Raw genomic sequence first — 16,129 nt, 5'->3', positions numbered from 1 at the left:
CGGCTGGGTTAAAAGAAACGTAAAAAAAAAAAAAAAGGCCGTCAATTGTTTTTACCTCAGCACGGCATTTACTCACAATGAATCTATTACTACTAGCTCTGACAAAAGAAGAAACAGAAAAAACAGTGAACAAGTAAAAATAAAAACATGCGAAGGAATTGTCACGCATGCGCACGAGCTGGCGCGCGTCAGCCGGCTGTGCATCTGTCGTGTTGAAAAGCTCCGGCTTTGACTACAGGGCGCCCCGGAGATAATTGGTGTCCTTGGAGTTGAATAAGCTCATTCTAAAACACCTCAGGCCCGGGCTGTCCCGGTGTGTGTGTATGGGTGTGTGTGACTGTGTATTGAATAATTGATTCCAAGAGGGAGGGGCGGTTCCTATCAGATCTGAAGCATAATGACTTCATATAATTAGCACGCAGGGACTAAACAAAAAAACAAACAAAAAAAGCAAAACAACAACAAAAAACAACAACATTTGACTGTGGAAGTTTTTTTTCTTTGATTTTTTTTTGCAGTGGGAGAAGCAGAGAGAGACAGAGAGAGAGAGAGAGAAGGGGAGGGAGGGAGCCGTGCAGAGTGTGCAGAGCGGCTCATTGCACTGGAGGGAACGGCCGCAGTCCGTGCAGATACAGACATACTTAAGCACTGACATCAGCCAGGACAGCACTCACACGCTCTACAGTTAAAGGACATCTCCCCCTCGCCGAAGAGGTGACACTCGAGAAACGTCATTTGTCAACCATCCACGGACTCAGTTTTTATTATTATTATTATTATTTTTATATATAGCTATATATATATAGCTACATATATATTTTATTAAGAAGACAGAGACTGTCCGGGTTTTTCCTTCTCCTCGCCGTTCTTCGGGGACAATGAGGAGCAGATCCGAAGTTTGAGCGACTCCAGACTGATCGCGGTCATTTACGCTCCGCTCCGAGGCTGTCCGTGTTGATTAGCGCTGTTATTTAGCAAACAGAACAAGAAGAAGAAGAAGACGTGCGGGTAGTTCTGTTCTTGTTGAATTGTAGCCGCTTTTTCCTCCCCTGAAGGATGGTGCTAGACAAGGAGGAGAGTAAGTATAAAGGGATATTTGTTCCTTTTGAGCTGAGATGTGGAGTATTGAAATGTACTCTATCTGCGCAGATCTTTTCCCAGAAACACGAAGCTCTGTATTCCTGACTTGTATCACTGGTTGTCATCTGCTGTACTTTTAAAAAAAGAATTTTACTAGAATATCCTGGACTGCGTTATCCTTTGATCTCGTATGCAGTTGAATTTTCTTGCATGTCAAACAAAATTATAAATATATGAAATGGAAAAAATGACATACTGACTCAGAATAAACGGATGTGCCTGAAATAAGTTAGCATTTTGTGTAAAAGCAAAAACAAAACAAAACAAAAACACTGGAGGCCAATAGGAAGTGGAAAATTGTCCTAGCTGTTGTCAGACTGACATGTTCATCCATTGCTCTTTGCGAAAGCTCAGTCAAATCGTCTGTGAACATCGCTTTTCAAATCTTGCTAAAGATTCCTAATTAGATTTAGATCTGTACTTTGACTGGACCTTTAACAGGTGAATATGCTTTGATCTAACCCGCTCCATTGCAGCTGTATGCTGAGGGTTGTTGTCCGGCAGATAGTGAAAGAAAAATCTCAAGACTTCTGCAGTCTCTGTCAGTTTTTCTTCTAGGCGTCCCGCAGCACAGAAGCCTCCCCTCATCATGATGCTGCCACCACCATGTTTGCTGTGGGACTCAAGTGTTTCTTGCAGCTCTTCCATACTGCCTGCAGTCATGAAGCGGGAGTCTCGAAAGCGTAGGAGTTTCTTCAGCTCAAACACTGATTGGCTGGCTCTACTTGATCTGTTTTTCTGTCCCCTCACTGCTAAGTTGCACGAAGAAACTCATCAAAGTTTAACTCTCCCTACTTATGAATAACTTTGAAAAATTGCTACTGTTATTTATTAATTCAGCAATCTTGCAAAACTAAATGAATAGATGATACCAGAGAAGTCAGTTAGTGATATTTACAGGAGCAGTATTATGTGTTTTCCAGTCACAGAGTGCCATTTTATAGCACAGTCAAGTAACTATGTTACCTTCCACTGTTATGAAAGCACTATTTATATCAAAAATTTATATCTTATTTGAATTTATAAGTCAAAATTTCTTTTTGACTTTTGAAGTCAAAAAGAAAATTGACTTTATAATTTAACACCTTGAAATTGGGCCTCTGTCTCTTTAAGAAGCTCCTGCTCTTTTTGAAATTCCGCCTTTAGGAAGTCATCACAACATGGTTCCTCTATTAACACTATAACAGCGGTTTTACCAACACAGAGAAGTATCTGGTATAATGAGCTCAGCAGATGCTTAGTTCCACCAGGTGTTTGCTAATTGCTGCTGGCTAGTCTGAAGGAGCGGAGTGGGAGATTGTCCTCACTGATTGTCCAATCGACAGATTCTTCCTCGTAACCTGTGGATCTCTCCAGCTCCATTGGATCTCTCCAATTATCCCACCTGTCAGTTTAGGTCCCACCTTGGTAGTTTTGAAGGTGCGATCACACATTGAACAGAGCTCCTTGAGAAGCTTGAAGCTTGACAGATCAAGCTTTAAGCAAAGTTGTTTGAAACTTCTACAGAACTTGACCTCTGACCTGACTGCTGTGTTCTTTGGTCTTTATGATGCTGTCTGTTCAATGTTGCCTAACAAACCACTATGGCCTTGGAAGAACAGTAGGATTTACACTGACATAAAGTTGCACACATGTAAACTTCTTAATTCAGTTGAACTCAGTCTTTGTTACCTCTTTTTGCTTTGCTGTAAATCCTCCTTTTGAGGAAATTTTACAAATAACTCAATCAGTTGATTTGCCACGTGTCATGTGATGCTGGGAACTAGGAAGTACTGGAATTAAGTTTACTGCTATATTCCCTACGGTTAGAAAACTGGGGAAAAATTGGAAAAAATGTCAGTTCTCGTGTTTCTATTTGGTCATTCTTTCTGTTTCATTTCAGGCGTGTCTGTCGTTCCCCTCCAGTCCAGAGAGAAGCCAAGAGGCTGTGCCGGCTGCAATGGGAAGATCAGGGACCGCTTCATGCTCCAGGCGTTAGACAGGTTCTGGCATGAAGACTGTCTGAAGTGTGCCTGCTGCGACTGCCGCCTGGGACGGATCGGCTCCACCCTGTACACCCGGGCAAATCTTATCCTCTGCCGCAGAGACTACCTGAGGTATGGCTTCCATGTGTGAAGACAGAATAACTGACTATACCAGGGGTGTCAAACTCCAGTCCTCAAGGGCCGCTGTCCTGCAACTTTTAGATGAGCCTCTGCTGCACCACACCTGAATAGAATAATTAAGCCATTAAGGCTCTGGAGAACTGATCTACACAAGGAGGAGGTAATTAAGCCGTTTCATTCCAGTGTTTTGTACCTGTGGCACATCTAAAAACTGCAGGACAGCGGCCCTTGAGGACTGGAGTTTGACACCTGTGGACTACACCATTCACTTTTTGCTTAAGTGTCTTTTATGCAACAAAAATTGTCTGATGAATGCCCCAAATATTGACCAACCTTTAGTCCATTAGTCTTATTAAGCTTGCATTCTTATTATGTAGAGTTACACCACAAAGAGAGTCCAGTAGATTTGGTTTGATTAGGGACCAACATTGCAACATTTGCTACATTTTCAGCTGGTGCGGTTTGTTTTCAAATGAACCAAACCCTTTGAAAAAGCTGTTTCCCCTTTTCGCCTGTGGTGGAGCTGCTCCAAGAACTAAAAGAAGGGACATAAAACCTCTGAAGAAGATACTGAGTACAACTTTCTTCTTCACGAAATGTAAACGAAAGTTGAATGGCATCAGATTTTAGCGGTTGTACGATTTCACTTTTGTCTTTGTCAAAGAACTACAAGCCATTTGCCCTGGTAGAGCAAAACACGCGGATTTGTTTTGGTTCTATTTACCCAGAATGCCCTGTGCCATAGTCCGCTTCCTGCTTTCGGAGCCGTCTCTGGTCCGCTTGGGTTTCACATGTTAATTTGAACCTCACCAGACCTCACTTCAACCGTACCACAACCTAGGATTGTAGGCGGACCAGAGTTCACATTTTTGGTTCGTGTCAAAGTTCGATTGCACGTTCACTCCTCCCCAAACGAACCGGATGTCTTAGGCAAACAAACAAGAGTTTGATTAAAGCAGACTAAACAGGGCTGGTGTGAATGCACCCTAATTCTCAAACCGATTTCTCAGTTCTAGATTTGTTCCTCCTGCGCATGCCTGTGTACTCTCCAGGTACTCCGGCTGGATTGTCAAGATAATTGTTCTCTTCAAAATGTCCTGAGGTGTGAGTGTGTGTGCTTAGTTGTTTATACTGTGTGTCTCTATGTGACCCTGCCTTTCACCCAGTGAGAGCTAGAGATATCGACCCTGCAAAGATAAGCCGGAATAGACAATAGATGGACTTGATCGTTGTGTCGCCCGCATTTGATGGTTTGCTATAGTGTTCGACTTAGACGCAAATCAGACTGCAACAATTTTACATTCTTCGACACATAGACTATCTGGAGGGTTCAAGGATTTGGGAGAACTGACACCAAATGCAACAGTCAGCAGCAAGCTCACGGATGTGGAAGGATGAATGCAGGAACAAAGGAGACAAGCTGCTGACCTTTTAGTATGTTTTGAGTCATTGTCGGGAAATGTAAAGTGAAGCCAGAACAGTGGAGTTGGAACGTTCTTCAGACTTACCCTTATTTTCTTAAAATGAATTATGAAACCTTTCCTCTGTTTGATTTGTTCAGCAGAGAATGGAAGGGAAAAAAAGTTGAAATACAGGTGTTTTGGCTTCCTCTGTAAGATGTGAGGGGAAACCATGAGCTTTCTTTCCAAAGGAATAAGCAACGAGAGACAGGAGGCCTGTAATGCCTGTGGATGTCTTTGTTTTGCTGCTTAATGTTGGCCAGTTCTTGTCTCCATTTAGAACGAAGCACATGTTGAACGTTTTTAACCCATAGGGCGTGTCCAAATTTAAGCTAAACCAAGACATTGAAAGTCAGACTTGGTTTGAGAATTTGGTTAACCTCAAACACATTTCAACCACATTTAGACACCAACATGTTGACGTCTTTTCTCCTTTCTCTTTTTATACCGCCATTACAAAATGGTGGGCAACGTTGATTCTCTCTAATGAAAGTTTCCCAATGAAGATGGAAGCTTGTTAGAGAAGCATGTGGCAAAAGCATTAAGACCACAAAAAAGCAATTCTTTGTGCGTTTTCAGGAAATGTTTGTTCTTTGTTAGGTAAAAGTAGGTTCACACTTTGGTAATGCAGATTTGGAAGTTTTAGTTTAAGCTAGCTGAATGCAGTCCTACCAGCTTGGTCAGTTAACTCTCCATGCTTTGCATACAACCTTCATATATCATATATTTGTTGTTTTTGCAAAGTACAATATGATTAACTCACTAACGAAAACTAAATAATTAAGTTTTTCTTTCAGACAAAGGGGGAATGAACAAATAAAATACTTTTTAGCTGCCGTGGTAAAAAGATAGAAGTAAATAGCAGCTTGTTTGCTGCTATGTACTGCTAAAGAATCAAATATACATATATGGAGGGCAAAACTCACCTTGAGCTGTATCTCTTATTTTCATTTCTGAAAGGTGGCTCTCCTAGTATAACATGGAACATAGACAGAAGAAACAATAATAACTCAATTCTTTGTAGGTTTTCAGGGAAAACATTAGCTTACAATTGTGGTAATTGCAGACATTCTCTGGTTGCCCCCAGAGGTTTTGTCTTTGCTGGCTAGCTAGCAGTGTCACATCTACTTATCTCTGTGCTAAACCAAGCTAACACCCACGAAATAATTAGCTTAGCCGACTCTTTCTGTTGTGAGCTAAGCTAAATATCTTTTGGTTTGGACTTCTTTGGTTTTATGTTTGTCAAGAAAATGAATAGCTACCTACCTGCCAAAATAGATTCATGTTAAAAAGCTGATTAAGCCTTTTTCCATCCACAAGTTGATTAAAAGGAAAACAAGAATTTGTTGCACAGGCCTGAATTTACTCTAGATTTTCTCTAATCCATGCAAGGTCTTGTACTCAAATATACACATAGCCTAAATCTCTCTAAATCCTTTAATAAGTGGTGCTGATGGTTGTAGAATGTGTTTAACTTGAAAAGGCCAAGTCCCATTAACTTCTGACTGGTGATGATGATTGCTTGCAGATGATAGTTTCTGTGTTGCTATAAAAAAGAGTTACTTGACAGCTCTGATTGGACTGAGAAATAATCAAGTTGGGAAAGTTCTTCAAATCCAGTTAAAAAAAATTTAATAAAAATAAAATCCCAAATAAGCAGTCCAAACAACAAATGATTTGTTTAAGTCACCCTGATGTCAAGACCTGCAGGACAACCAAAAAGCCAAAAGAATAAAAATTGGATGTTTGGGAACCACCCAGGCTCTAATTTGCTATAAATTGAAACTTGCTTAAACACAAGTGTCACTGGCCTCTCACTCCAAAGAGCTTTGTCCAAACAAGCCCCTCTCTAAAATGCCTCTGGCTGTTCAAGCTAAGTCAGCAATATTGCGTGTTCATATAAACTTTATAAAATCAATCTCGATTGAATACGGTCATTATGACAAAAAAAGAAAAACAAAATCCTCAGTAGATTCAAACGTATCCATTCGCTTCTTGTTTTTTCAAAATTATTGAAGTGTTGGAAAATCATTCCAACCAGGTTGGAATAAATCATCCCAAGCTAATGTGGTTTTCATGCTAGAGATGAGTGATCAGACCCAAAACCTGGATGTAGTTACCTGGACATTCACAAACACATAAAGACAGTTACAAAGTCAGCCTTCTATCACCTGAAGAACATCTACAGGATTAAAGAATTAATGTGATTTGTTCTGATATCGCATTGGGTCAATATCGGTATTGTCCAGTGCTGAAAGATGGGATATTGGTATCATATCAGAAGTGAAAAAGTCATATTGGGACACCCCTAGTTTGAACTCATGTCATTCTCTTTCCATTTTAAAAATGTAATGCGTATTGCTATTTCCTAATTGCTTATTATATTGTGTACTCAGTAGTGCCTTGTTGCTGAAATGTGCTGTGCAAATAAACTTAACTTGACTGAACACAACGATGCCAAATGGAGGATTTGAATCAACATGATTTTATAAAACTGGCTGGTCCGAAGGTCACACCACAAAACAATTTCTCCACCAAATTAGCAACGTGTGGAGTCAGGTCAGCAGCTAGAACTCCTGATTTCTCAGCCCCCGATGCCAAACCCATGTGTTAGTCTCATGTACAATCCAGCTGGATTTCGTTGGAGCTAAGTCGCTCATTAGCCGCGCTGCACTTAGGAGACCAAAACCCCTTTTGACAGTTAAATTGGCTAGATTGCCTCCTGTTTCCCTCATCATTGCAAGGGTGCAGACCAAAAGCCTTTGAAGAGCTGGATTAAAACCATGTGATTTCTTTTAATTAGACCATTAGTGGAGAATTAGCATTGAGCTTCGTAGCCTCGTTAAGGAGAAGGGGGGAGGGAAAAAAAACTCCACCAGGTGCCTGTGAAGGACTCGCACTCGTTAGATCAGAACATTCGGGTAATTAGGACTTGCTTTTGTTCCCGCATTAGTCACTCATTTGATGACGTTTTTCAGTTGTTGTCTCAGGCTGTGGGATACAAATTCTCCTTTCTTTCCCCCCTCTCTTTCCCTCTTCTACCACGATGTCGTTTTTTGTTTTTTTTCCTCTTCCAAATGCTTTCTCTTTGACCTCCCCTTTCTTTTTTTTCTTCTCTTTTTTTTTACGTGGCCTCTAATGGAATATGGAAATCAGTTGTGGCCACTTGTCTTCATGCGTGTTGAGCTCCAAGGGAGCCGTTTGTTCGTTCTGTTGGAGGTGAGTGAGAGGTGAAGCCATCTGCAGTTGGCCAGAGCCGGAGCGTTTTAAAACCCTAGAGTTAGTTCCCAGGTAGTTCACTTGTTGCTCTAAAGGAAAATGTTCGGATCCCGCACTCTTCCATGTTAAAATCTTTTAGAAAAAGAGCTGATAAAGTGAAGTCATGAAAGAAAAAAAAATCACCCTCAATATCATACAGCCACATATTAGAGGAAGCAGAGCGTTGATGAGAGCAGAAAAGAATCCTTGAGCTTCTCTTCGCGAAACGTTGGCAGGAGAGCAACAACGTTGTTAAAATATGGGAGCATGCTCATTTTAATCCAGGCTTGCTGGCTGCTTTGCTAGGCCTTTAATCACACTGTATACCCCGATGGAAAGAAAGGAAAACAGAAAGAAAGGAAGAAAGGAAGAAAAAAGCCCCCAACCACAAGATTTCTGGCCAGCTGTTTCTGACTAAAATCGGACATAAATAAAACCGTCCTGAGCAAAGCGAGGAATATTCTGCAGAGGAATAAGAGGCTGGAATTGAGGTGCCTTGCTACAGTACTTGCACCCCTTGAACTTTGGTCACGCTGCAACCCCAAACCTTGATGTAGATTATTGGGATTTAATGAGACAGACCAACATTATGTAGGACATGATTGTGAAGGGGAAGTGGAACCCCAACCCAAGATGGAAATCTGGAAAGTGGGGCACGCCTTTGTTTTTCAGCCCGACCTTATTCTGCCACCGCCAAGTAAAATCCAGAGCAACCAATCGTCCGACTTGATTCAAAACGAAACATTTATTGTATCATTTGTCAACTGTTGTGAAAAATGTCTTATTGTGATAAGAACTCGGATTCATCGTTGCCTTGATCAATTCCAGTTACTGTTGTTAAATAAGAAACAAAAGTGATAGTATTATTGGAAATATTAAAATTACTAATTTCTGCGTTGTTTGTTCCCCAAGAGCATCAATACATATTAGAAGATCTGATTAAATGCAGTTACTGTGTGCTGGTTAGTGATATAAATCTTCCTCTCCTAAGACTGTTTGAAATTGAAAAGTTTTTCACAGTCAGCTACCTAAAAATGAAGTAACAATATCGTTACTATATTAGTGCCCAAGAACATCACGATAAAATTCAGTATCGCCCACCGCTAGTCTCAAAACAACAATATTATCGTTTATCGCAATGATTGCAGGCACAATTTGTTATTGTGACAGGCTAACTCACCGGTTAGAATGAACACCAAAGGACAAACAAAGCAGAAAGGTCAGGGGTCGGGTGGTGGAGAAATTTCTATCAAAGTTACATTGTAGAACGTGTTGACAGTATATGGATTCCCATTTATCAACAAAGTTTTGAGTATTCATCTTAGTTTTGGAGTCACTAGAACCATAAACAGTGACTTACCTTTTCTCAAAGCAAATCTTACTTCTCAAAACAACCCAAAAAAATTTAGAAACTTTGGTTTTGTGGATCCGTTTTGTGCAAATATCAGACTATTTTTCTTAGTTTTAGTAACATTTAAATAAAATAAAGGCACCAATAGTTTGTCTTAGAAATGTTTTATTTTTAAAAAGTATAATTTTTGTGGCCCCAAGCGCTTTCAACTTAATCAATTTGACCCTAGGGGTATGAAGGCTCTGACATTAAATTAGATTATTTTATTTTTTTTTAAATACTCATGTTTTTGACTGGCCCAGTCAAAGTCCAGATCTATATTTAATTAAGTATGTGTTACAAGACTTGGACATTGCTAACAGTGGAGACTCTTCACTCAGCCTGACTGAGATTGATCCGTTTTGTGAAGAATTGTGGGGAAAAAATTTTCAGCATCTAGACGTGTAAACCTGGTACAAGCACACACCAAAGCGCTGAGTCACTTTTAGTCAATTTTTAGTGACTCAACACATACAATCTATCACATACAATACCGAACGGAAGACATTATAGTTTTGTGTTCAAACGTGACAAGCTGCTCGAACCGGCAGTGGTCTGAGCAGCGGATGATGAGCTGCTGAACGCCTGACTCTTAAAAGTCGCTGTCACCATGTCGGTGACGGCGGTGGCAGCCCTGTAGCTGCACCGGCAGCACAGGATTCCACTTCTGAAACAATCTCATCAGTTTTCAACATGTGCAAACATTGACCACTTTCCACTTTTGAGTCGGGGGTCGGGGGCTGGGGGCCGTTCCGTTTGTTTTTTATTGTGACCTGCAGTGGGACAACTTGGAGGATGAGTGGATCTAATGGTCTGCAGCAAGTTTATTTTATTTTAGTTTTTAAACGACGTAGAGTGCCGTTTCTTTTTATGAGAAGCTCATCCCATCATGTTTCCATAATTACAATTTGGATGTTGATTTGAGTCCCTTCCTCACACTCGGCTGCCTGTACAGACTCTGGTGAGTAATCTGTGAGAAATGCAGATCACCCCTAGAAAGAAAGCAGTAAATTGGTTATCTGGAGATGGTGGATTAGCAACATCTGTGCTGCTCACTGAGACGCACAAGCAGGTTTTTAACAACCTTACTTTCTCCATAGTTGACTGAAAAAGTATTTACACCCCTTGAAGTGTTTTGTAATTTGTCTTGCTTCTACCGCAAACATCAGTTTTAACAGTATTTGAGTGTCAACAATAACTACAAACAAAACAAAACATCTCATGTCTACTAAGATTATATTATTGAAAATGTCCTTCCAAATTGAAGCCTGTTTTTTTTTTTTTTTCAACACATTCTCACACCCGACTCGTCTTTAGTGTGGAAAAAACTACAAATACTCCAAAGTCACTGTTAGCTTCTTTACCAGCTTTCTGCCCAGCCCAGCACTGTCAACGAGCATCTTGTAGACAGTAAACATTAAAGTTGTTTAAAGAGGTACTGTTTCTTTAAAAATGGTCAGTGTCACCATGTTTGTCCAAAAAAAAAAACCCTTCTATGTGTTTGCTAGCTTGCTGCCCATTTTGTGTAGCCTGCAAAATTGGTTTTATTTTAAATTAGGATGAGCTGCAAAGTAAGCCTGGATAATGAAATAATATTGCATATCACAATAGACGCATAATCAATATCAGCAGAGAACAAAAAAAAAAAGCAATAAATTTAATTTTAATTTCTGGGGGATGTTGGCAGAGGAAGTGCTTTAGCCGCTCAACCTCTCACAGTTAGCTAAGCTCTAGGTTGGTGAAATCAACTGACTCACTAACTCTTTGGTTGCCTAGCAACTCACTCATTCTTTGGTTTGCCTAGCAACAACTTGTTGAGTAACTGGTGCAGCAGCAGTTTCATGTTTTGAATCAAAGTTACTTTAAAAAAAATAAATAAATAAATAAATAATAATAATAACAACAGTGTGGAGTGAAAACTGTGGATAAAACAGGAAAGGTTATATCACCAGTTTGACAGTATTTTAGATATCAATAATTATCAATATTGACTAATATGAAGCCTTTATATCGTGATGCATTTTTTAGCCATAGTGGCCTTCTATGGAGCTTTGCTACTCCTCTAGCGTTACCACGAGCCTCTTGGCTGCTTCTCTGACTAACGCTCTCCTAGCCTGACTTGTCAGTTTATGTGGACGGAGTCATCTTGAAAGTTCACAACAGGATTGTTCTAATTTGATTCTGATATTGGAAATCGTTTCAATATCAGCCAAAAAACGAGTATAGATTTGGTCTTCTTGACTCTAACAAACATCTAACCGAACATCTTCCTCGATACTGGAATTAAATAACGTACATAAAAGTATGGGTGGGCGATATGGACTTAAGGTTTTATCACGATAGTTTGTGGTAGTGTCATGACAACAATAAAAGTGATAACTGTTTATTACTGCGGTTGAAGGGGAACAGCAACTGTAGACCCACAAAAACAAAATACTGCTCGTGAAAAACATTTGCATTTGTAAAATGTTTCTTCAGGACTCCAGTCACATAAAAAAAAAATTAGATTTGCATCGCTGAGCTTCACACCATAACTGCATTTAGTCAAAATTCACATTTATTGATATTTATTGATTTCATTGAACAGACAGTGGAGATGTTAGCAAAAACATCAAATCCAACAAATCAGACATTTTGGGGGCTTTTAAGCATCATCAATCAGAATGTATTGTTAAACGATGAGTCAAAATTCTTATCATGTTACGAAATGTATCGCGATAAATGATAAAGGTGATACGTTTTGTCTTTTTTTTTTCTTCTCTACTTAACTACCCACCACTTACTTTCTGCTGTCCTGTCACGTAAAATCACAACAAAATAGGCATAAAGCCTCTCGTTGTAATGTTTCAAAAGGACTGGAGGGGGGAAAAAAAGTACAAGACGGTACAAATTCCTCTGCAGACCAGCTTATATTGTGTTTCCTCCACACCGCAGCTCTTTGGTGAAATGCATCCATGTTGCGCGCCCAGATTAAAGGCCTGCGTGTCGCCCTCCTCTCCCTCTGCAGGCTCTTCGGGGTGACGGGGAACTGCGCGGCCTGCAGTAAGCTGATCCCTGCCTTTGAGATGGTGATGAGAGCCAGAGACAACGTCTACCATTTAGACTGCTTCGCCTGTCAGCTCTGCCGCCAGAGGTAAGATTAGGGGAGCAATTAGCCAGGGAGATCAAATTCAGTTGACTTATCTGGAAGGTGAACTGGTGAGCACACTGTTAGTGCAGGCGTGATCACAAGTTGATTAAATCCACAGCAAAGAAAGAAAGAAAGAAAGAAAGCAAGAAAGAAAGAAATAAAGAAAGAAAGAAAGAAGTAAAGAAACAACAAAAGGGTTAAGGACTTTGTCTGACACTTGAATAGTTAATCAGGGTCGTGGCTATGCAAGATTAATTTTCTGATCATAATAGCAGTAGATGTATGCTGTATGAAATTATGCCTGGGTAAAAAAAAAAAAAAAAAAAAATGCTCTCGTGGGAAAACCTCGCGATTCGTTTGAGGTCCGACGAGGAGCAGAAGCCGGTTGATACTTTGATTGTTTCTCTCTGCAGATTCTGCGTGGGAGACAAGTTCTTCCTCAAGAACAACATGATCCTGTGCCAGCTGGACTACGAAGGAGGCCATCTTAATGGAGGCTCCGACAGACAGCTACAATGAGAGGTAATATTCTGATAACAATGAAGCAGCAGTCCCACACAGCTGCGCTGACAGTTTGGACCAAACCATCCGTGAGATATTGTGACAGTGTCCCCCCCACCTACCCCCACCCCAAATAAGACCATATGTAGATATGATACTTCACACCAGAGACTGAAACTCCTCAGAGGAGAAGAAAAAAAAACAAAAACAACAACATCCCAGTTGGATGAAATTTGAGTTTGGAGGGTTTGTGAATTGAAAGGAAAGGGGGTGCGAGCTTTTGACGAGCTGAAAAATAAATCAGTAAACATGCGATATTTCAGATTACCTTTCGGTTGCAATTGCAGCTGCACATCGTTTCGTGGTTTTGTCTCTGCCAGCTTTGCACATCTGGAAACCTGGGAAGTTTTGCCTCTTCCCTTTTGAAAAATAGCTGAAGCCCAAGCTACATGTAGAGCATCTGTGTACAGTAAATGTTAAGTGTTGCCACAGATTCTCAGCAGAACTCAGACCTGGACTTTGACAGGATTATTCAAAAACATGAGAATATTGTGATTTAAACCCTCTGGTTGTGTGCGAGGCTTTCTGTTTGGAAGGGAAAACTTTGTCACAACCTCAAACCTAACGCCGCCTCAAACAGGATATTCTTCAGGATTTTCCTCCATTTAGCGCCGTCCATCTTCTTCTGTGCTCTCTCAATGTTTCGCTGAGGAGATGTTGCTGCCAGCAATGCGTTCTACCAACAGGATAAACATAATTTGCTGCTCAGCATCCCAGGTGGAGAACATCAGAAGAGGAAGCAGAGCCGACGCTTAAACAGTCTCCATCCGATAACCAGAGCTCTCAACACAGAGGTCAAACTTTATTCACCTGAAAGTTTTGCAAAACACGCAAGTCAATTAGAGGTTTATGATCTACCTTCAAAAATTAAGTTGCGGGAACGAAGTGCGCTGAATGTTTATCAAAATTAGCAAAAACGCTAAACAAAAAATTGGAATGCGAATATAAACATTTAGCTACTTGAAGGAATTCTTAAGTCGATGACCCAAACTTTAACACAGACATCAAACTTTATTCAACTGAACGTTTGCAAAGCAGCCGAGAAAATTAGGAAAATATCATTTAGCGGAGGCTAAGTGCACTAAACATTTTCAAAGTTAACAGAAAGGCTATAAAGTGCTTAAAGAAACATTTTTAATCTACTATTAACACATTCGAAAAAGTGTGCCCATCACTGAGTTTAGATAAACTGCCATGCCTTGCTAGGTTTGTAGTTTCACTGTGTCTGCTCTGTTCCTGTTCCTAACTCACAAAGTGACTCCGTTTACCACTTATCTGGATTTATTTAGGCGGATCAGAGTAAAGAGGCGGCTAAATACAAAGACCCATCACACTTTTCAGATTTGTATTTGTAAAAACCTTTCGAAAACAGTGTGCCACGCTTCTGCCACTCTACAATCCTGTACTCATTTCTGATGGTCTAACATATAAAATACCAACAAAATGTGCAGAAATTTGTGGTTCTAAAAGTGCAAAGGTCTCTGGAGGATTATCAGTTTTGCAAGGCGCTCTATGTTAGTGTGGAAGGTGCTGCTGTTCCTTCCAGTTTCTTCGAATCTTGAAAGGACTTCCAAATCTATAAAGTTTTATATTGGTGGAAGAAAAGTCGGATGATGCAAAAAAAAACAAAAAACGTTAGAATCCGCTGGATAGTTATTGTTTTGGGAAATGTTTCTTAAATAAGGGATCTAGGGATTATATTACTGCAGAAAAACACTTACAAAGTGTTTTTTCTTCTTCTTCTTCTTCTTCTTTTTCGCTGCTGCAAAGTGACCCGAGGATCTTTTCTATTTTCTTCGCTCACAGCAGATCTGGAGAGGGACCACTGTGAGCCAGCTGGACCATGAAACTCACAGCAGCACACTGCTCATCAGCGTCTCGCTTCAAACCGAACTCTGAGGAATGTAAAAAAAAGAAGACGAAGAAAATCTCAGATTGGACACGTCCGCCGCGGCCGATGTTTGAACTCTATGCTGCAGAGCTGCGTGGTTCAGTTCCCTAAAAAACTGACCGTTCCGATCAGATGAGCTCGAGGTCAGCCAGGAAGTGAAACCGGAGAAACCCTGAAGAGGACGTTTCCCACAATGCTTTTTATGGACCGCGAGCTGGAGCGCTGCGGATTCTGACAATAATTTGAGGAGTTTGTTTAAAAAAACCCAAAAAACAACAGCAGCAACAAAAACGAATGAAGACGAATGAAGTGAGTCGGGAAAGGAATCAGGAGCTGCAAGACTGCCGGAGTCTCCTGGCTGTCATTTTTGGAGGAAAACAAAATAATAATAACAGTAAAATAAATAAACGAATAAAAGTTAGATTTCCAGCCCAGTTTAATTATATTCAAACTGTTTCCCTTGCTGCTTTTTTTTTTTGTCTTGATTTATTAAACTGGAATTAAATCACAGCTTGTCTGCCTTTGATTTATGTTATGCACCAACATCACTACATGTGACATCGTAGGGTCATTGTAGGTCAAAGAAAGGATTGCTTTGTTCTGCAAGGATAAAATCCAACAGAAAAGGTCAAGTAGAAGTATAATATCTGAATCTACACAAGATGGCACTCTTCATTTATTACATACCCAGATTTAACGGACAGGGAAGGACTTGCTTTTTAACATTGAAATTATTGTAATAAACACAAACAGAATGACACTAAATACTGAATCTAAAACACAGGATTTAGAAGACCCACTAAAATCGCCCCTGGTGTTTCTGCAAAGTAAACATCTCAGTCACCCGGTGTCATAAGATCTGGCAGAAGGAGATTTTTCTTTTTTTTTTTTTTTTTAGTACGTTGTGTGAAATAAAAAGATCAGTGTTTGAACAAATTCTGAAGCCTTTTCATCAGATAAACTAAAGCAGGGGAGTTAGCCTCGTGTTTTGAGCGATTATGGAGCCCAACATGAGGCACAGAGGCTGAAACAAATGATGACAGGAGCAACGAGCGTCCTCAACAAACATCCAGCCAGTGTTCAGCGGACGCTGGCTGGATGTTCAGCTAATGTTTGCCAAACATCGTCTGCTGAACATCACAGCAATGTTCACACGAAGTTGTCTGAGCGTTCAGTGCTGCCTGGGTTAAACCG

The 16,129-nt window shown here is 40.3% G+C and overlaps 1 protein-coding gene across 3 annotated transcripts; it reads left to right on the top strand.

Annotated features, from left to right (window-relative positions):
• Positions 1-612: 612 nt before the first annotated feature.
• Positions 613-15,502, top strand: LOC122835681 (rhombotin-1-like). 3 transcript variants are annotated; one of them, XM_044124927.1, is made up of 5 exons: positions 613-1,078; positions 3,023-3,236; positions 12,361-12,486; positions 12,897-13,005; positions 14,854-15,502. In XM_044124927.1, exons 1-4 carry the CDS (start codon positions 1,057-1,059, stop codon positions 13,000-13,002), a joined length of 468 nt encoding a protein of 155 aa, XP_043980862.1. In that variant the 5' UTR covers positions 613-1,056; the 3' UTR covers positions 13,003-13,005; positions 14,854-15,502. The 3 variants fall into 3 exon arrangements, with proteins under 3 accessions (XP_043980862.1, XP_043980863.1, XP_043980861.1); XM_044124928.1 differs by having other exon boundaries at positions 14,815-15,502; XM_044124926.1 differs by having other exon boundaries at positions 14,851-15,495.
• Positions 15,503-16,129: the final 627 nt, after the last annotated feature.

This window comes from Gambusia affinis, linkage group LG08 (assembly GCF_019740435.1).
Source record: "Gambusia affinis linkage group LG08, SWU_Gaff_1.0, whole genome shotgun sequence".
Classification (NCBI taxonomy): domain Eukaryota; kingdom Metazoa; phylum Chordata; class Actinopteri; order Cyprinodontiformes; family Poeciliidae; genus Gambusia; species Gambusia affinis.
Note: the sequence above shows the minus strand (reverse complement) of the source record. Positions and strands in the feature narration are given on the sequence as shown.

Excerpts from the sequence above, each read along its gene's own strand:
- LOC122835681 (XM_044124927.1), top strand. The coding sequence starts at position 1,057 with ATGGTGCTAGACAAGGAGGAGA. Across the intron at positions 1,079-3,022 it reads GGTGCTAGACAAGGAGGAGA|GCGTGTCTGTCGTTCCCCTC; the intron begins GTAAGTATAAAG and ends GTTTCATTTCAG. Across the intron at positions 3,237-12,360 it reads TGCCGCAGAGACTACCTGAG|GCTCTTCGGGGTGACGGGGA; the intron begins GTATGGCTTCCA and ends CTCCCTCTGCAG.